This window comes from Oryx dammah, unplaced genomic scaffold, assembly GCF_014754425.2.
Source record: "Oryx dammah isolate SB20612 unplaced genomic scaffold, SCBI_Odam_1.1 HiC_scaffold_18, whole genome shotgun sequence".
NCBI lineage: Eukaryota > Metazoa > Chordata > Mammalia > Artiodactyla > Bovidae > Oryx > Oryx dammah.
The window spans coordinates 65,061,017-65,083,097 of record NW_024070202.1 but is presented as its reverse complement, the minus strand read 5'-3'; the positions used below and the strand labels follow the sequence as shown (position 1 = coordinate 65,083,097).

General features: G+C 41.9%; 1 protein-coding gene across 1 annotated transcript; it reads left to right on the top strand.

Moving 5' to 3' along the window:
- Positions 1–226: 226 nt before the first annotated feature.
- Positions 227–20,817, top strand: PPP1R17 (protein phosphatase 1 regulatory subunit 17). The gene is made up of 5 exons (XM_040259683.1): positions 227–383; positions 6,192–6,298; positions 10,271–10,423; positions 11,708–11,860; positions 19,550–20,817. The coding sequence occupies exons 2-5, from the start codon at positions 6,217–6,219 to the stop codon at positions 19,627–19,629; spliced, it is 468 nt and encodes a 155-aa protein (XP_040115617.1). The 5' UTR covers positions 227–383; positions 6,192–6,216; the 3' UTR covers positions 19,630–20,817.
- Positions 20,818–22,081: the final 1,264 nt, after the last annotated feature.

The following is a 22,081-nucleotide window of genomic DNA, read 5'->3' as shown; positions in this document are numbered from 1 at the left end:
AGTCCATGGGGTCGCAGAGAGCTGGACATGACTGAGCATGCACGTGCAGGGTTGTTCTGGGGATTAAAGGACCTAGATGGTTTGTCTGGACTTCTTGCACACCAGGTCCTCAAAGCACTGTTCTGTGCATTGTTTTCGTAATGGACAATTATTACAATTGGGAGCAGTGGCTGTGAGAAGAGTCCTCTTTCCCTCTCCATCCCCCTTACCCTGGCGCCTGAGAAACAGAGCATCCCCATGGCAACAGCGGCAGCTGGTCCCTTGATAAGAGGAGCTGGAGACGGGCAGCAGCAGCCACTGCCACTGAGGAGCCGGCCCAGCTTCAGAGAGGAAGCGCTTCCTTCCCATCCCTTGCCTTCTCATCTCAGCACCTGCGCTGCCTGGTAAGTGCTTCAGGTCTTTACTCTGAGAACATTTACAGTGAGAAAAGCAAGTTTCCAGTAAGTTACTGATTTGTGGTTGCTAAGACAAAGAAGGCTGCAGCTGGTGGTACAGGGGGTGTGAGGAATAAGGGTACTTTCTGGAGCAAGACTAAGCCGGGGCTAGATGGGGACCTGGGAAAGTTAGCACTTTCAAGTCATTTTTCCAAGAGAAGTGGAGTCCTGAGTTCTGTAAAAACCAGAGCCCTCACAAATTAAATTGTGAAGTTTCACAATGAACACAGGTATATCTGTGTATTCACACAGCAGTGTGGAGAGGCTTATCTTTGAAAGCTGAGAGTGTCCTAATCAAAAAACCTTTCTATATCCTACTTTGAGTAACAGTCATTCCTCGAGGAATACTGCAAATTTAGGTCTTCTAAAGGAACAAATTTGATTTTAAAATGTGATATTTTTGACCTGAATTCAGTCCTCAGGTTAAAAATAGGTTTGACAAAAGATATGAATTTTTATATAACCAGAGGGTACGTTAATCAGATATCACACTGGGCTGTGGACATAACCTTCTAACTTTTTATTCCGTCTAGTAAATCCAAGCCTGACTAATATAGGGAAATTCTTAGAATATCACATGACTTAGCTAAGTGTCAGCTTGCTCTTGAGAATCAGTGTTAGCATGTTCCTAAGGCCTGGAAAAGGGTGTTCTGCAGCTAAGGCCTGGAAAAGGGTGTTCTGCAGTTCGTTTTTATCTTTCTCTCTCTTCCTTTTTTTTGCTTTGAAAAATAAAAGTGTATTTTTTAATTAATTAATTTTTATTGGAGTATTGTTGGTTTACAATGTCGTGTTAGTTTCTATTGTGTAGAGAAATGAGTCAGCAATACATATACCTGTATCCCCTGGCTTTTGGACTTCCTTCCCATTCAGGTTGCCATGGTGCATTAAGTAGTGTTTCCTGTGCGTATAGTATGTTCTACTTGGGATTGTTCTTATCTCATCATAGTTTCAGAAAAGGCCAGAAATGGGACAAGGAAATGGTTCCAGTGGTTCGATTTTGATGTACATGTTGTAATTACAAGAAGCAGACAAAAAGAGCAAAGAAAGCAACTCACATTCTTGAAATGGTAGCATATACTGGGAGCTTGACACACATTGTATTATTAATACTTTCAATAGCCCTGGAGAAGAGCCACTACCCTGCCCATTTCACAGATGTGGAAACTAAGTTTCCAAGAGGACATATAACTTTCCCAAGTTCACCCAGCTAGAGAGTGAGACCAAGCATTTGTTTCTACCTCATATTACCTGCCAGCACCAAATGCTTACAGTCAATGAGGGAGTTTCTGTCTATGAATTAAACCACATATTCTAACACCCACCTGAGAATCCACTCATTGTTAAGGTCAAAATGCCCAGAGCCTTTTCTGACCTCATACTCAACCGATCTTTTTTAGCTAAAGAAATAGCATGACTGTCCTCCTGAAATAGGAATCAGCTCTGAGCTAGTGGGCTCCCCAGGTGGCTCAGAAGTAACGAATTCACCTGCCAGTGCAGGAGATGTGGGTTTGATCTCTGGGTGGGAAAGATCCCCTGGAGGAGAAAATGGCAACCCACTCCAGTATTCTTGTCTGGAGAATCCCATGGACAGAGGAATCTGGCAGACTACAGCCCATGAGGTCACAAGAGTCAGACATAACTGAGCAACTGTTTACACACACCTGAGCTAGTGGAGTTAGGGTCCCTCCAGGCATCCTTGGCTTCCGCAGGCTGCTCTGGCATGCTTGTCCTGCAACCGTGCACTTCCTTCCCTGCAACTCAGTTCCCTAGACCTTTCTGTTCCTGTTCTCAAAAGAGAAAGACATCGTTGTCATTAATAACCCCTAGGTATTGACATCAGTTAATGTAGCTCCTCTCAAATGCATTTGTATTTACAAGTGTGTCTCTGAGAAGAGCAATGTGAGAATTAGCCAGAGGAATTACAACAGTTTAGTGGTCAGAGTCCTGAAAACCTCCTTAAACCCCTGAAATACCTTCACCTGGTCTCTTGCACAAGCGTCACCAATCCAACCACATTCTCTCAAACAGCAAGGAGAAAGTCATAGAGACCCATGCTTTCTTCTCTAATGGGAAAATCCAAAAACCAAAAATTTTTTTGTTGTTAAAGTCAACATAAATTCATTCTGTAGCAAAATCTGACATAAAAGATAAATTATTTTATAGTTTAGCGTGAATGCTCGCATTTTTGCTGCAGAAGTAATGCCTGTGGTTGTGCCACTTCCTGTGACCCCTCTGGACAGGCTACATAATCATAGTTCCCTGATTTCCACCACACAGGTAGCTCCAGGCTTTTCAGAAGAAGGTGGGAGGGCTGATATTTACAATCACAGTGGCAGTTAGAGTTGTCACTGTGTGAGTATTAAAATGCAGAGACCACACTGAACCAATAAGTGGAAAAGAATGCTAAAGAATTGCAAATCTTTGACTAGAAAACAGTTTATAAAATGCCCTTAAGGCATCTCTTCAGTCCCTAGCGCACCATGTGCTTAGGTATGAAAGAAAGAGCTGATGCTTCAGAAAGTTCCCAAATAACAGGGAACTGCTGAGGGAGATGATGAAACCTTCCCTGGACAGCACGACAAAGGCAACATCCATTTGTTGTGCTTGGTGTGGGGACTGAATTCAAGAAAGGAATGCATGGGCACGGTCAGGAATAGGAAGTAGAAATATTCCATTTCCTAGTTTAAGAATGAGGCCAGCTCCTGATTTACAGCAGCTCAATTATCTGGAGCACCCCTTCTCACTGAGGGTAGAAAAGCAGAGGGAATAAAGAGATGGAGAACATCTTCTATTATGTGCTAAACAGGCACATAAAATGACAGTCCTCAGGAAGGCGATGCTTAACCCCAAATCTCTCTCTCTTCTGTGTATTTGTTCCTTTCTTTGTGTGAAAGTTTTCTGCCAAAAAGATTGTAGTGACATCATCCATAATAAAAGTAAGCTTCTAATTCCATGGGCAAAACACATCCCTGCCCAGCACGGGGTAGTTTTGTGATGTAAAATCCCAAATGTGAAAAATCATCTCTCAGACTCCTGCAAACAGAGGCTTACCATCATTCTTTCACTCACACTGATTTAAAGTAGTGATGTTTCCCCCCATAGATACTAGGTGCTGTCTTGAGGAACAAACATGTGTCAGTTTTATGACTAATCACCAGGGAGCCTTGCCTTGTCCAGGGACTTCTGAACTTCACACAGTTCACCCCACCAAGGGAAGCCTCCTCTTTCTCAAGTCCTGTACTGTGAGAGCGAGTTTTCTCAGATGAGGGCTGGCCATCCCATGGTTCAACATCCATATGAAAATGAGTCAATGATTTTTTGAAATTTTTCAGTTCCTCAGCAAGTCTTCCTTAGCCAGATATCTAGGAAGGTATAGACAACGTTATGTAACAGTGACTGCCATCAACTCCATGCCTACAATGTTCAAAGCACAGAGCTCCTGTATAATCGTCACAGTAACTCTACAGGATTGTTACTATTAAGTCTATTCTACAGATGAGAAAACTGAGGCTAAGAATGGGAGACAGAGAGGAACATATGTCCCCAGGTACCAGTCTGTGGGTGCCCCAGTAAGATGCTGACTTTGGCAAATTCTACCACAGAAGCTGCAGCCTGTAGGGAGAAAGGGCAGAAATGATTGTATTGCACTTGGGCTTCATCTATCCTCATGACATCATGATGATTTAGTCACTTCATCAAAGTCGTATAGCTTTTGGTTAAAAGACTGAGATTTAACCTAGATCTATTTGGCTTGAAAGCTCAGATTCAAATTAAATGACCAGTTATTGAGCACATAGGGAGCAGCCATATGATCCAAGTGAAAAGACCAGCTTACCATAGTTTGGAGAAGAGTGGGTACTCCCGCCAGAGAGGACCTAGAGTAGAAGGTAAGAGGTCTGTGTTCAAGTGACGATTCTAAGTATGTAATTAATTGTGAGTGAATTTAAGCTCTTTGAGTCTCCATTTCTTTTTCTAGAAAATGAATATTTTAACTAGATCCTGCATGGGGTGACCTTCAGCCCAAAGTCTATGAAAGAGCCCATGAATTTCTGCCCAAAGAGATGAAAGATTGATTTGAGTAGGAGCACGGTCCATATCTGATGACTTTGCCTCCAGACCTCAGCCCTGAGTCCCCTCATCCCAAGTGATGGCCCCATAGCTTTCTTCTTCATGAAAGCAGGTAGGAACCAGCCACCCAAGTTAGCAGTGTACTTCCTTATGGTTCCAGGGAATTGGCAGTCTCCATACAAACACTAAAAACAATAGCCTGAATTGATTTCTGCTGAAGTCACTCAGAGCAGTCAGTCTTCTCAGAATGACACTAAAAGCTGGCTCAAGTAATCTGTTAATGGCCCATCTGCTCCACAATGATCTCAGCCTGTAGGCGGAGAAGCCCTCTAGCCTTCCCAGAGAACACTGGCTTATTCCTCAGAAGACAACTGAGCTGAACTAATTCTACGAGCTTGAAATGTTAACACAATTGGTGTGTGTATTCTTCCGCATACCAGTAATCCAAGAATCTCAAGAAAAGAGGACAAACTGGGTCATTTAAATAGTATTCCTCTTCAACCATTATTGCTATGGTAGAACATGAGTAATAAATTATCCCAAAGAAATAGGAGATAGGCAGACTCTAATGAAGATTTCCTATAAATCTCATCTAATGCATTCCTCATTCAGACCTGACACATGTCCATTCTGAATTTCTACTCCTCGTAGACAATGGCTACAACTAATAGCTCTGTAAAGTTCAATGGATTTGCGGTTTAGGAAAGATGGGCAATGGCAGGGGGGTGGGGGAAGAGGAAACAGATTTGCTCTAATGTCAGAAATCTCTAGGGAGAAAATAATAAAGATCTATTTCGAGACCTGGATATTTTCCTACCAGAATTGTAATATGAATAGGGAAGAAGTCTCAATACTTCATAGTTACAAGCATGTAATGGTAGAAAATCAGAAACCTTGTTCAATGTGGATTCAAAGGAACCACTATTTCAAGAGTCTTGGGTCACTAGTGGAAGTTTGCAGAAATAGAGATATATCCAAGTATGGCTATTTAATAAATGTGTGACTGAATAAATTAAATTTTCTGATCCTCAGTTTTCTTATCTGTGAAAAGTGAAAGTGAAGTCGCTCAGTCATGCCCGACTCTTTGCGACCCCATGGATAGTAGACTGTACCAAGCTCCTCCGTCCATGGGATTTTCAAGGCAAGAGTACTGGAGTGGGTTGCCATTTCCTTCTCCAGGGAATCTTCCCAACCCAGGGATTGAACCCAGGTCTCTCACATTGTAGACAGATGCTTTACCATCTGAGCTACCAGGGAAGTCTTCCATACCTGTGAAGTAGGCATAATCCTACTTTGCAGAACTCAACCAAAAAAAAAAAAAAAAATTCAGGCAAAATTTAATAAGATTTCCTGTAACTCCCAGCTAACTCATTTCTAACTCACTTTATAAGGGTTCATTCTAAAACCTCCACAGTACTTCTGAAAGATGGCAAATATTGAACATTTGCTACATGACAATTACTGACAAATCCATATCTCATGTGTGTGTGTGTGTGTGATTCATTTATTTTGGCTTGAATATTAAGTTTAGAACTTCTAGTAGCTAAGTAGAAAAAGCAGACTTCAAAATAGGATTGAATTGAGAGCATAGCAGTAAATGTTCAATAAATATACTTATTTAATAAGTGAGTGAATAAGCAGAACACATACTAATGGTCTTGTTTCTATACTTCTGTGGTGCTGGGGAAGAAATCCACACACCTGCTCTCTTTTGATGATGTCTACTGAGCAAATGCAGCCTCTGGAGCTCTCAGAAGACAGACTGGACAAGCTAGACCCTTGCTGCAGCCACTTAGGTAAATGCCACAGTGTGAATGTCAGTGGTGAAAGTCAGAAAGGGGGCGTCTCTGCCATTCAGTTTGCAAGCAAGTCAGAGGGAGGTTCCCGGAAACCTGATAGTTTGAGATTTCTGTTGACAGCCAACACCAGATGGACAGGCAAATAGCCCATGGGTCTGTGGGGTCTGTCATGTAAATATTAGCTGAAGCACTGGAGAGAAGCTCATTAGAATTTAAAAAAGAGAGAAGAGGCATTGTCCTCTTTTTCGGGTCTGACAGTGTCCCAGGCAGAGCATTTTTGAGGCCATAAATGGAGAGTGGCAGTCTAGCTTGTTTCCAGTATTTCCTGACACACTTACACCCCATGTGCAGTGCCAATAAAATATTTCAAATATCTCTCTTTGCCTATCAAGACAGAATTTTAAATAGCCTTTTTCTGCTTTATTGTCAATCTGTTTCCTTTCCAGAACTGACTTTCTGCATAACCTTTGTAATGAAAATACCAGAAACATTTCTGCCTCTACCCATTTCTAAAAATGAGACACTCAGACTTTTGATGGATGGGCCTTTTGCATATTCATAGCCTTTGTTTATGCCTCGCCTGGTTATGACTCTGCGCCCCCCACCACCTCTCCCTTCTCCCCATTTACTCTCAAGATATGTTGTACTCAGGATTTCTCCAAAAATCAGGGAAATGCATTTGAAGAAAAAGTTAAAATTGAAAAAATGTCTTGCTCTCTGTACGGTGCCCTGAGTGGTACCTTGGAGTTGAATGGTCACCCATGACTGGTCCATAGCCAGCCTGTACCTCCAGAGACCCCACAGCTGGGCAGTACCCATTCTGAGCCATTTTCATTCATTCAGCAAAGGTCTACAGTATGTATAATATGGGGGGAGATTAATTGTGCTCTGTGGTAATAAAGTTTTGAAATTACGTTTTCAGCCAGGCATTGAAATACATAGTCCCTAGAGCCTGGCTTTAACCCTGTTGCCATAACCTACCAACAGTGGAATCTTTAGCCTTTTAGCCGGCCTTCTAAACTTGTTTCCTCATTACAAATTATGGCTAAAAATACCTTTCCTTGTGGGCATGATATGAGAACTAAATGAGATAACGTATTCAGAATGGTGAGAGTATTTAACAACTAGTAAAACACAGGCATTGATGAATAGGAGAAGGTATTGGTCTATCCCACACATGAAAATGAGGTGAAATCACCAAGTTGATAAATGGCACTCATAAAGTCCTCCTTTCATCTCCTTTCCTGTGTGCATAGAAACTTAAAATCATACAGGCCAATGCCTTACACATAGTACAATTTAAATAAGTGTTTATTAAATTGAAATGATTGGATGAAATTATTAAAATCTCCTAGGTAGAAGGAAATATTTATTACTATTGGCTGAAGAATGATGCTTTTCATTTTTGGTTATGTATTATGATCTTTTGATGATGCAGGCATAATGATGTATGGTTACTAAACATGTCTGGTGATACATTCCTCACACATATTTGGGTATGCTCAGTCACTCTGTTGTGTCCGAGTCTTTGCAACACTATGGATGGACTGCAGCCCGCCAGGCTCCTCTGTCCATGGGATTTCCCAGGCAAGAATACTGGAGTGGGTTGCCATTTCCTTCTCCAGGGGACCTTCCCAACCCAGGGATTGAACCCTTGTTACCTGTGTTATCTGCGTTGTACACGGATTCTTTACTGCTGAGCCACCTTGGGTTTTCTAAGACAAAGAATCATCCAGATATAATGTCCAATAGACCATAAGTAACTTGGAAACAAAGTATGTTTTACTTCTAGTTTTAGTCTTAGCTCAATGCCTGGCATATATAGTAGGAGCTTAATCAACATTCGTTGAATAAATAAATGAATGAATGACACAGGCTATGTCTAGACCCATAAAACTAAAGTGAAAATGTTTGGCACATTTAATCTTCTATGTTTTAAAGAAGCTCACCTGAACGTTTTCATTAAAAAAAGAAAGAGAAAGCAAGAAAGGACAGATAAGAGGAAGGGAGGGAGGGAAGAGGGATTGAAAAGAGTCAGTTAGTCCCTAAATTTCCCCAACTTCATTCATAATTATAGATCTAGCCAGGCAATATCCAGGTGATAGTGAGTTTCCAGAAAAAACAGATAGTTTCATTGTTTTGCAGCTTCTTAGAATCCTAACAGAAGAGCTCTTTATACAAAATATATTTGAGTTCATTCATTCAAGCATACATTCAACAAATATCTATTCATTGTTACTAAGGAGATAAAACACAAGACACCTGTCATCAAAGAGGGCAGAGAAAACATATGCATAAATAATAACTAGATTATCCTTTAAAGGTGTTACATGAGTAAAAATGCTGTGGATATTTATAAAATGAGAAAGGACATGCGGGACTAGAATTAGTGAGGTAAGATAAAGATGGGGTGGGATGAGAGGGTTGGGCTTTCCTCTGAGCCTTTGGGAAAGTACTGGGGGTTAGCAATGGCCAGAGTGAACATTTTTAAAGTATTTGAAATATACCAAATGATTTACCATCATCAACAAATTTAATTCTCTCTGTCTTTGTCTCTCTCACACACACGCATGCATGCATTGATTTAATATTATCCCCATCTTATAAGTTGAGAGAATATTAAAGTTCCTAAGTATTAAGACTCTCCACGCACACACACACACACACAAAAATAAAGTCTTGCCAAGTTCTCAGAACTAACAAGAAACAGAGTCAAAATTTTAACTCATATCAGTCTAACTCCACCTAATCATTGTTTCAACATGCATTTATTGATGGGAAAAACAATTAAGAATGAAATTATCAAAAGGATATATAACCTTTAATCTCCAAGAAGGTTCTATCCAGCTCAGGAGATAGATCATTAGGGAATGAAGTGCTAAAACAATGACAGAGGAGCTCAAAGCACAGCCACAGAAACCAAAGCACAGAGGAGTAAGAGCAGAAAAAATACCTTAATGGGCAAGGGGGAGTATCAGATGGAATTAACTGTATACAACGACATCTGATGGACCTGATGCCAAATCCAGACTTCAAAGGCTCTGGTGAGGTAATGCAGGGGACTGGGGAGTGTAAGGAGATGAATAAGAAGATAAGAGGGCCTGGGTTGGGATAAGTAAATAGGAGAATTGTAAAGCCAGGGGGCAGTGTAAAGACCATGCTGAAGTGTAAGCCTTAATCATTGGTGTGACTTGACCAGCCGAGGAAATGAAAGCTGTGAGGAATAGACAGAACCTTGCTGTAAGACCAAAGAGAGAATAAGGCTCCCTACCGGCCCTTGGGCCTTCCAAAGAGAGCAAGCCTTGAGTAAAGAAAATCCAGGAGAATTCTGGCACAGAGAATCTGTTCCCCAATCTGAAATGTAACTTAAACCCACTCTGTGGTTTGCTTAAGTGTATTTTAAAGTTCCTCTTTGCCCTGATTATCCATCCCATTTGAGTTCCCTCCATTTGGAGTTTTACAAAATTCTAGTTTTCCCTTTTTGGAGAAGGCAATGGCACCCCACTCCAGTACTCTTGCCTGGAAAATCCCATGGATGGAGGAGCCCTGTAGGCTGCAGTCCATGGGGTTGTGAAGAGTAGGACACAACTGAGCGACTTCACTTTCACTTTCCACTTTCATGCACTGGAGAAGGAAATGGCAACCCACTCCAGTGTTCTTGCCTGGAGAATCCCAGGGACGGGGGAGCCTGGTGGGCTGCCGTCTATGGGGTCGCACAGAGTCGGACACGCCTGAAGCGACTTAGCAGCAGCAGCAGCAGCAGCAGCAGTAGCAGTTTTCCCTTTTATTGCATATATCCATGCCTGCAAAGTCCTCCATAGAAAAGGCCACAATCAATAAATGCTTTTCTTTTCCAGACAGAAAGATTCCTCCCTCCCATCAGATTTAACTGTAAACCAACCAGTCTGTGACTGAACCCTTGCTCATGTCATATTCTTTTTTTTTTTCTTTGTATCTTGTCAAAATCAGATGATCTTTCAGACCAGTTTATTAAGGATTGTGATCTCAAAAAGAAGCCTATAAAGGGGAAAAATGTACAAGTCACCCTGAATGTTGAGTCAGATCAGAAAAAACCAAGGAGAAAAGACACACCGGCCCTGCATGTTCCGCCTTTCATACCAGGTAATGGACAATAAGGTCAGTTTGCATGTCTGTAAAAGGGAACTACTGGCTTCTAGATTACATTTTTTTCCCTTAAATAGTTTGATATTTTTCAATCATTGGTACAGTCTCTGTATTTGTCTTAGTTACTCTAAGGAGAGTCACTATAGCACATAAATTCTTAAATATGAGTGGATAACACAATACAAGTGTACTTTTCTCTCATCAATGGAAGTTGGGGGAATGGAGAGGTAAGCTTTGCTCCAAACAGTCATTCAGGGACTCAAGACAATGGACACCATCAGCACTTGGCTTCTACAGTCACCGCAGGCACGGGCATCCAGCAGACCCAGGGCAGACAGAGTGGAGGGTTGGCAGGCACACACACTTCCTCCAGTCACTTCCTCACCTGACTGCAAGGGAGGCTGAGAAATGCAGCCCAGGTCTGAGCCAGAAGCAGAACAAAACAGTCTTGGGAACAGCTAACGTGTCTCTGTAACAACCATGCATGTGACTTGTGACACTGTCTTGTTTCCAAAAGTTTTGTCTTATTTCCTCTACCCCTTCCTTCCAGGCCATTTATTTAATGTCCTTTCTATTCACAACCTACTCTTAGGGAGACAAAAGAAATAGAACTTTTCCTTTCTGGAAAGAAACTTTCCGTTTTATATAACAGAGATAAGAGAAACACATAAATAGCTGAAATATGCAGTAAGAGATAACATCATAAAGGAGGACTCAGATAAGGACCCTGGGAGCTCAGTTTGGCCTATGAACTGTAGACTGGTTTTCTAGAGGAGGCTGTTTTTAGAGAGTTTGTGCATAATGGAGAGAACGTTCACGTGTAGAAGAGGGGAGAAGAGGCAGGTGGTGGAAGCAGAGAACTAGTTAAGCCAGTGAAGAACATAGTAGCATGTAGCTTATGGAACAGCAAATGCCTCATCATTCTAGCAAGGGTAGGCTTCAGCAGCAGACAAAACTCAGCTCAATTCCTCCAGCACATCTTTGCCTCACTTTCCTCAGCAAAGTAACAGTGGTAGTATTAAAAAACCTCACGGTTTTGTGAGGCTAAAATGAAATCAGTCATGTAAAAACCCTTTGTATAAAACATGTTTTCTAGTATAGCCTCCATAGATATAATTCTTATTATAAAGAACCTGCTTTTATTAAGATATTTGAAAAGTTGATTATTAAGATGATGTTTGCACATCACCAGATGCATGTGCAAATATGGACACACTGTCCTTGTGTTCTGAGACATATGTGTTTGACCCTGTTTCTCCCTCTGTTCTCCTAACTATGCAGACGTCCTTTCAGAACATTTAATTACAAGATACGATGCCCAAGACATACAACCAAAGGGCAAAATGAGTCCAGTTCTTCAAAACACTGACCTGGAACAGAAAAAGCCAAGGAGAAAAGACACACCTGCCTTGCACGTGTCCCCCTTTGCAGCAGGTAAAAGAGCTGGTGGAGGGCAAGGGGTGATGGGAACAGGTCAAGAGCCTTACCATCTGGAGTGCCACAGGCTCAGCCTTTGTCCTGGCCCAGCAGTCTGTGTCTTGCAGGAATGTTCACGGGAGGAGTATTTACTGCTGCCTCTCAGGTTTGCCTTCCTTAGTTTAGCTGGGGCTGGCAGAGCATAAGTTATGCTTCAGCAGAACTGGTCAGATCCACTGAGTCAATAAAACAGAAATGCCAGTGGGTCCTTGAAAAGAATTTAAATACCCTCCTCACCAGTCACCCAGGGATCTTGCATCCTATGACTGAGAGTTGATTCTCCCAAAACACCTGGATATATTGACCAAATCCTCAAAAGAAGAGAGAAGGAGGGAGAGAGAGAGAGCTGCAGAAATAATGATAGCTCTCTCTATGTGAGTCAAATCAAACCAAAAAATCTTGCTGAGCTATGGGCGCAATCCCTCACTATAGGGCAGCCAGTGTGTGAGGTATAGTCTTGTCCCTGAGAATTTTAGGTACAAGTTGGGAAATTGGGGAATGAGACAAGTAAGTCATGGTCAGAGTATAAGATGGGAGTGTGTGTGTTCATTTTATATAGATAGTCTGGGGTGGGAGAATGGCAGAGGAGAAAAGGCACTGATATTTATTGAAAGCCTACTAAATGTTAGGTACTGGATTTGGTATGTCTCATGGATTTTCAAAAAATCAACTGAATAACACAATGAAGTAGATATCATCTCACTTTACACATAGAGAAATTGAGAGAGGATTTAAGTAACTTAGCTACTCTAAAATCTTTTGTTGATGAAATTGATGGATGGATAGCTGATTAGCTAATTGATGATGGGATGATTAGAAGGACTGATGAATGGATCAAATTATGCTCATGATCAAACACTGTTTGTTATGTGACAGAGCTCGGGCTCCAATCCAGGTTTGTCTCTTCTGTGAGCAGCTTTTCATTGAATCATGCTATGGTCTGGACCCATAGCATTATAGCAATCCAGAAGGGACACTTCTGGGAGACGATGAGATTTAGTCATTATTATAAGACTGTATTTTCGCATGATTTCCTCTAATAACAAAATTGAAAGATGGTTCAGAAGACATCATGAAAAGGCAATCAGGGGAGCAGATGGTTGCTGATTTCTGAGAAAAGCCAGGCAAAGAGGCATGAAGCATGTGGAGGCACTTGTCTGGAGAAATGGACTGAGGACCCATCCGAAGGCTGTGAATCTGCCTTAGACATGCTTCTCATAGGTTTCATGCATCCCTACCTGCCCCTTGATCCTCAAATCTATTGCGTGTTTCCTCCAAGCTCTGCCTTTGTCCACCTTACGGAGAAGGCAATGGCACCCCACTCCAGTACTCTTGCCTGGAAAATCCCATGGACGAAGGAGCCTGGAAGGCTGCAGTCGATGGGGTCGCTGAGGGTCGGACACGAATGAGCGACTTCACTTTCACTTTCATGCATTGGAGAAGGCAATGGCAACCCACTCCAGTGTTCTTGCCTGGAGAATCCCAGGGATGGGGGAGCCTGGTGGGTTGCCGTCTATGGGGTCACACAGAATCGGACACGACTGAAGCGACTTAGCAGCAGCAGCAGTCACCTTTTACAACAGCCAGCTCTAGGTCTCTACCAACAGACACCTCCAAGTCCAGAATGAATCTTTTTAATTCTAAACCTTTTTTTTTTAAAATTCGAGCTGGATGTGCAAAAACCAAGACTTTGCCCTCTCTTTTAGTATTGTCCTTATCTTTCATTGCTGTTACTGTAGCTGTCATTTAATTGACTTACATCTAAGACTTTTTTGATGAAGTCATTAGAAATGGCCTGGGATTGCCTTGTGTTGCTGGTATTGACCTTAATAACTGGTCCAAGTCCCTCCTATGTAGCCCCCACTCCATAAGTATCTGCTGATTTGGTATTCTATTTGGCAGTCATGATTCAGTGTTTCACGTTCTCCATTAGGAGACTCTTTCCTGCTCATTCTTGTATTTACTTTTACTGAAGTCCTTCTAGGGGAAGACTTGGAAGAGGAACAAAACTGTTTATGGGCAAAGAGTTACTTTAGTGTACAGCATTGAACATGGGCTTTGGAGTCAGAAAGCTGTAGGCTTGATCTCTGGTTCTGCTTCATTCTAGCTTAATGACTTTGAGCAAATAACATAAACCAGAAGAGCCTCCTTTATTTTATCCATCTCTCAAAGAAAAACCATAAAACCCATCTCCCCACATTGCTAACAAACTTAAAGTGTATAAAGTACTTAGCACACTTCCTGGCTTATTGAAAGACTTCAGTAAACATTAGTTCGTCTCCATTCTCTTTTCAACATTATATTCTTTGAAATGCTAAACCATTTCTAAAGGTGAGAATTTTTTTAGCCACAGTGTTTTACCTCTCCATGGAAAGCTGCTGATTCAAGGAAGTTCCTAAAATATTGAGCTCTATTTCTCTGGCAATGGAGGCTCCCTACACCCCAAAATCGATATTCTAAGAGAACAAGATTCCTGCACAAATAAAAAATGTTTATCAAACTGTGCAGAGTACACAAGAGTGTTGGGGGAGGGGTTGCTGTATATTCATAGACTATACACATTATTGAATTCCTTGAATCAGCAAATCTTTGTCTTGCAAGTATTTGCAATTATCGTGTTCTATGATTCCAGCTTTTATTAGCATATTAGCTGAAGTACTTTATTTTTGAAGAGCCTTTTAGTATCTAAAGATTTGGCAGTAATCGAAATGTTAGTTAAGCTGATAAGGATAGAGCCTTCAGCAGATGTTTAGAGACTCACATTGGTTTTAATAAGGATGTTGAGAGGAATTCACAGAAAAATGCTCTCCAGAGACATCTCCTCTCATTAGCCCTTGGCAAGGGAAGGCTGGACAAAGATTCGCTCTCTCCTTTAAATTTCCAGCTAACTACCTTCATTCCCAGAGGTTAACAAGCTTTTGTGACAGATTCCAATCGCCAGACAACTCCTCTGAGCAGTAAGGAGTCATCTTGGGCTTCCTCTCCAGCGCAAGTTTTGCTCTCAGTGTGATCCGAGGTTGCCAGGGCCAAAGAGCTGCAGGGCAGGGAGCGTTGGGTTAGGATTGGTCAGATCTGAGTAGCCAAGATCCGCTTAAGAATCTTTATTTGAGATCTGTGGCAAAAGAAACCAGAGAAAGTAATGAACAATTTGGCTGAAAGTCTTGAAGAGAAGCCTCCTTGGTACTTGACCCATGAACTGTGAACACTTGGAGATCAAAGCTCAATATTGTACTTGTAGAAGGGAGACTGACGTGTCCTTTGAAAGTGATGTCTCTTCTGTCCTGCCGAGAAGAGAGCACTCTCTCTGGTGTGGTTGACCAGGAATGGTGGTGTCTTAGGTCTGACTGCTGTAGATCCACACACATGTGTGATGCAGGTGACTACCTTTGGATGGTGCTCTGGCTGGGATCATGACTGAAGACAGCTTGCTGCAGAACTAATTGACACTTTAGAGGTCTTGGACTGACAGCTTCAGCCTTAAAGCACATCAGGTTCTGAGAAGGAGCCAAGTTCCCTAAACTTGCCTACAGAAAGAGTGGAAGGGAAAGAGTCAACATTTTCTAAATCCCTACTATATTCCAAGTCTTGTGCTGCTGCTGCTGCTGCTAAGTCACTTCAGTCGTGTCCAATTCTGTGTGCCCCCATAGACGGCAGCCCACCAGGCTCCCCCGTCCCTGGGATTCTCCAGGCAAGAACACTGGAGTGGGTTGCCAGTTCCTTCTCCAATGCAGGAAAGTAAAAAGTTAAAGGGAAGTCATTCAGTCGTGTCCCACTCTTCACGACCCCATGGACTGCAGCCTACCAGGTTTCTCCATCCATGAGATTTTCCAGGCAAGAGTACTGGAGTGAGGTGCCATTGCCTTCTCTGAGTCTTGTGCTAGATATTAGAATATCCTCTGAGACTCTCATAATTTGGTAGGACATACAGATGTCTTGTCCAACAATTCCTACAATGTGAAAAATATTTTAACAGAGGTTCATGTAAAGTGTGAAAGTGAAAGTGTTAGTCACTCAGTCATGTACGGCTCTTTGTGACCCCATGGACTGTGGCCCACTAGCCTCCTCTGTCCATGGAATTCTCCAGGCAAGGATACTGGAGTGGATTGCCATTTCCTACTCTGGGGGATATTCCCGACCCAGGGAATGAGCCCAGGTTTCCTGCACTGCAGGCAGATTCTTTACCATCTGATCCACCAAGGAAGTCCTCATGTAAGGTGTGGTTGAAGCCAAAAACAATGTTGGACTAGATCTTTCTTGATGGGATCACCTTCTGTGATGCATACAAAGTATGTTTCCTCCAGTTTTACAGATGAATAAACTGAGAGTCACACAGGTTGAGTGACCTGCTCCAAACTGAATGAATGGCCACTGAAAGCAAAGTTTTCCAGCTCTAAAGCACATTGCTTTGATAACACACCTTTGCTTCTACAGGAATATGTGAGGATCATGATCGAGTTAAGCCAGTTAAACCAGACTAGTGTTTATCAAAAGCCATTCATCTTTAAATGACCAAAGGCAATAAAATGAAGAATCAAGAGTAAGAACATAGAGATGACATATAAATGCTACTGATTTAAGCCTCATTCTAAGCAATGAGATCCAAGAAATCAAGAGTGTGACAAGTTACCACATTTTTTTTTCATTATAAGACATTATAAGTGAATGCTTAACTACACTAATATAAATGTTAGTTCACTTTCCATTTGAAACTATCTCCTATGTCCCTGGGGAAAGCCTAGACTACTTTGGGAAGGGCTGACCTCTTCCCTTCCCTGAATCTCAGTACTTTTTCCCCCCTGCCCAGATGCTTGTATAACTTGGTGTCAAGGATACTAAAAATAACCAGAAAGTTGAATTTAGAACATGTAGAGGAACCAGAGGTCAAATTGCCAACATCCAGTGGATCATCAAAAAAGCAAGAAAGTTCCAGAAAAACATCTATTTCTATTTTATTGACTATGCCAAAGCCTTTGACTGTGTGGATCACAATAAACTGTGGAAAATTCTGAAATAGATGGGAATACCAGACCACCTGACCTGCCTCCTGAGAAATCTGTATGCAAGTCAAGAAGCAACAGTTAGAACTGGACATGGAACAACAGACTGGTTCCAAACAGGAAAAGGAGCACGTCAAGGCTGTATATTGTCACCCTGCTTATTCAACTTCTATGCAGAGTACATCATGAGAAACGCTGGGCTGGAGGAAGCACAAGCTGGAATCAAGATTGCTGGGAGAAATATCAATAACCTCAGGTATGCAGATGACACCACCTTTATGGCAGAAAGTGAAGAAGAACTAAAGAGCCTCTTGATGAAAGTGAAAGAGGAGAGTGAAAAAGTTGGCTTAAAGCTCAACATTCAGAAAACGAAGATCATGGCATCTGGTCCCATCACTTCATGGGAAATAGATGGGGAAACAAAGGAAATAGTGAGAGACTTTTATTTTGGGGGGCTCCAAAATCACTGCAGATGGTGACTGCAGCCATGAAATTAAAAGACTCTTGCTCCTTGGAAGAAAAGCTATGACCAACCTAGATAGCATACTAAAAAGCAGAGACATTACTTTGCCCACAAAGTTCCATCTAGTCAAAGCTATGGTTTTTCTAGTAGTCATGTATGGATGTGAGAGTTGGACCATAAAGAAAGCTGAGCGCTGAAGAATTGATGCTTTTGAAGTGTGGTGTTGGAGAAGACTCTTGAGGGTCCCTTGGACTGCAAGGAGATCCAACCAGTCCATCCTAAAAGAAAGGAGTCCTGGGTGTTCATTGGAAGGACTGATGTTGAAGCTGAAATACTTTGGCCACCTGATATGAAGAGCTGACTCATTTGAAAAGACCCTGATGCTGGGAGGGATTGGGGGCAGGAGGAGAAGGGGATGACAGAGGATGAGATCATTGGATGGCATCACCAACTCAATGGACATGAGTTTGAGCATGCTCTGGGAGTTGGTGATGGACAGGGAAGCCTGGCGTGCTACAATTTATGAGGTCCCAAAGAGTCAGACATGACTGAGTGACTGAACTGACTGTCCCCTTTGAATTCACCCAAAATTGAATCAATGTGAAGAAATATCAAGGAAGGAAGGATTGGATACTTGGGAACTCAGCATGGCTAACTCTATGTTCTCTTACCAAGAGAGCCTACAGTCCAAATAAAAATTCAAACTTCTGTGTGGCTGGTATAAGAGAAAATATCTCCCACTGTGTTTCATAAGTGATTTATGCAAAAGCCTTAGTTTCAACCAGATTCCTGAAATTGTTTTTCTCCTCCAATAAATATCAGCTAATTGGTAAAGAACCCATATGAACAAACTAGCGACTGAATCAAATGAATAGTCATTAAGATCAAAGCATAGTTTTCATTAATTTGCTACTGTTGAATGGAGTTCAGTGTTGTAAAAAGGCCTCTTGTGGTGCACAGCTTTCCTCCCTTAAGTTTCGATCTTTATGAAATGCTTCATGAAAGGTGGAAAGGTCTCTAATTATGGAAAGGGTGGGGGATTATGCAAGGCAGTGGTGGGAAAACAAAGCTGATAGATTGAGTGAGATGATAGAAAGCATGGAGGACTGGCCTTGGCACACAGCTCCCTTTCCTTCTATTAAAATGACCCCATTTCATAACTCACAGGATGAGCAGAACCACCCAGACCTTGAATGGCCTGTTCTGGGTTGACCAGTCCAGAAAATGGTGCTCAGGCTTCTGAATTCCACAGATCAGTAAACTTTTAAAGCAAGATATTGTGGGGTCTAAAAGGGGGATCACAACTTTGAGTTTTGCCTAGTGAGGCTGCTGACAATATAGCCATCAGATATCCCTAAAATTTCATAAAAGAAAGAATATTTTAATCCCTTAAAGAAGAGAAAGAATTGTTTTAAAATAAGGACAATTTTTTGAACTAGAGCCATAGAGCTGTATGAAAAAATTCACTGCATTTTTCTTATTTTCTCATTTTGCTCTAAACCACATGAACTTTATCAATCTACTAGCACTGGCATTCGGAAGTGGCAAGTTCAGAGTCTCAGTTCAGTATTTCCCCAGATGTTAGTAAAATACACACGTATTTTGACTTCATGAGGTTTACCAGTTCTTTTCTAAGGGAAAATAAACTAGCAAATGGTGCAAGCAAAGGAAACACGAAGTTGCTCACAGGTATAGCACTGTGCTAAGCATTATTTCATACTTCTTATTTAATTGTCAACATAGCCCTTAATATAAGCATTAATGCCCTCATTTTACATACAAGAAAATTTCGATCTGAAAGTGTAATCTGGCCCAGTACAAATTAAGTGAGTGGTAGAATGAGAAATCCAAAGCGGTTAGACTCCCAAATTTGTTCGTTTTCCATCCTAATTGCTGCAAGTATAATTGCAGAATGTAGAGAAGGGGGTGAAGGTTGCCTGTGGCTCGCAGGCTGAGCATCTTTTCTAATCAGAGCAGTGTTCTCATTGAGCCACAGCTCCTATGGGAAAGCCAAATAAGGCCACTCAGCACCCTCTCTCTATCTCTCTGTTGGCATCTTTAGCAGTTAGCTTTGCAGCCACTGAAACTTTCCTGGGTTGCCATGCTCCTGTGAACTGTCTATGCTGTAATGTCATCTAATATTTTAATTAGAGGCACTTAATTGCAGACCTGTGCTTTGTTTTTCAGGTGTGACACTGCTCAGGGACGAGAGACCCAAAGTGATCGTGGAAGATGATGAAAAAGATGGTGACAAGATGTCTATTTAGAGACAATTCCCCTGAGACCACTTGTAAATAGGTTAGACTGGTTCCCTATGGCAATCTAGCAAAAAATAGACTTGTGTTTGCTCTCATTTTGTCATAGTCCCCCTTTAACATCCAGGCACCTTTTCCCCAGGAGGCACACTATATCAGATCGCCAGTCACCTCTTTGTCTCTATTTTCTTAAATCTAGTTTCAATCCCACTGCTTGAATTTTCATTTTTCTGATGAAAAGTGGAAAGAAAGCAGACCATCTTAGACTTGGTAGATAATAGGGAAAGCTCTAGTGCTCAGCCTCTGCATCAGTTCATGGAACAAAGAACATGGATAGCATGGGGACTCTATATTTTTTGGTTTGTGCTGCCACGTGGAGTTGACTTCACATCATTCAACACCAGTTCAAGCGGGGGTTCCCTCGTGCCAATTAGGGAAGAGAATGTTTGGGTTCTAACCCACTGAATGCTTTGGAGAACGTAGTCTTTTATCTCTCTTATCCTCTCTCAAGAGTCCAAGTGTCTCTGGTTACATACCTAACTAACAGCCTTGTAACTGATACCCCTTAGGGTGTAAGTAATATGTGAGCTGGGAGAGTCAACCTAGGCAACCATGCCTTGGCTGAAAACACCACACATAGAGAGTGTTCGTCTATCTGGAGAGCTTAGCAATATCCTCTAGTTATTTTTTTAAAACTTAACCATGTTGACCTGAAATTTCATGTGTTGTGTCACAAATGAACCTTCACTAATGATAGGTAGAACACCAATATTCATGATGAATTTACTTTTTAAAAAGTTAAATAAGATCAATGGGAGGCCGTTCCTGTACTTCTGGCAGTCTCACTTGTTTAGACCCCAGTAAGCTTTCATGGGTGAGAGGGGAAGGTATGGTCTTGGCTAGTAAGCAAGAGTCTATGCATAACCCTGGTGGCAGCCTGCAGTCTGTGGATGTGGTGGAAAGGCTCTCTGTCCAAGGGCCTCATCCTCTGGGTGGTGGACATGGGGAAAGATGAAAGCTATTATTCAAAGGTATTTGGGTGGATATTCAAAGAGATGCTGGCTGAAAGCAATCATTTGGAAGCTTTGTTTACACTCTGACTCTATCAGTTTGTTAATCCTTTCTGTGCTTCTGTCCTTCTCACAAACATGGACAAGACGCAGGGCCCTGCTGGTAATAAAGACGCTTCTGGTAACAGGATGCATCTCCCTGCACATTTCTCCTAAACTATCCTATTTTTTTCCACAGGAAGAAGAGGTTGCAAGAGAGACTTGAGAACTGTCATGTTTGTTTTTAACTCACAGAGATTTTAAATCTTTCAACCAACCATTAATATTTAATAATCCAATCAGAAGAATTTACATGAAATCCTAGATTTCCAGATTCTCTTGAAAAAACACCTCAAGATCTGGCTACCTGAGCCTGATTTAGAAGCAAAGTGACTGTCAGTGGGTACTAAGCACCAGTCCTTTTAGGAGAAAATACATTCTCCAGCTCACCATCTGCCCCACCAGGTGTATTTCTCCCTCTGACTTCACCCTCCAGCCTTCACATTTGAGTCTGGAACCCCTGGTGATGGTCCATACTTTGTGTCCCCAAGGATCTCTCCCTCTTTGATCCCAGTACTCACTCCACATTCACAGCTTTGGGAGGAGGGGAATAAAATTGTGGCCAGGATGACAGTTGAAGCATAAGTGGTGAAACAAGCCACCATAACATCTCTCAAAAGCAACATGTAATTACAGGTATTAGATAAATAGGATTACATCAGCACCAAGGGATTCTTAGAAAGAAAACACAGATGAATATCATATCAGCTTCTCTGTACACACCTGGCATACCTGAAGCCATGCCCACAGGGTGTGCTCAATAAACTCACAGGTGCTCAGAAAAGCCTTCCTCCTTTTTGACTTCCTGGAATGGGGTGGAAAGTAGACTGGCAGTTGTAGAGTGAAAGGCCTTGAGTTCTTGCCCTGAATGTGCAACATTGAGCAAGACCTTAGAATTCTCTGAGTCTGTTTCTTTATCATGAAAATGAAGGCAATAATCCCCACTTTACCCTCACAGTCTGAGAATTACATAAGGTATTAATAACATATGGCAAAGGGTATAGTAAGCTCTATTCATCTGTAACAGGATACTTTTAAGATGTATTCAGAATATGGACTGTGCCTTTTCTATTGCCAAATCCCCATTTCCTGGTTATTAAGTCAGTAGCAATTATGTGGACTTTAATCACAGCCTCTGAAGAAGTACTTCAAGAGGGAGATCCTGTCCCCTTAACTGAAAGACTAGTCCTCCTCTTTCCAGGAAGATGGTCTTTGTAATACTCCCAGCCTCAAAGAAGCACTCACAGAAATGGTGAGGGACCATGCTAGTCAGAACATCTCAGCAACCCTAGATGTCACTGGGCAATTTGGATTGAAGCCAAGTCTCCCTCACTTCCCCTGATGCATGTGGCCCT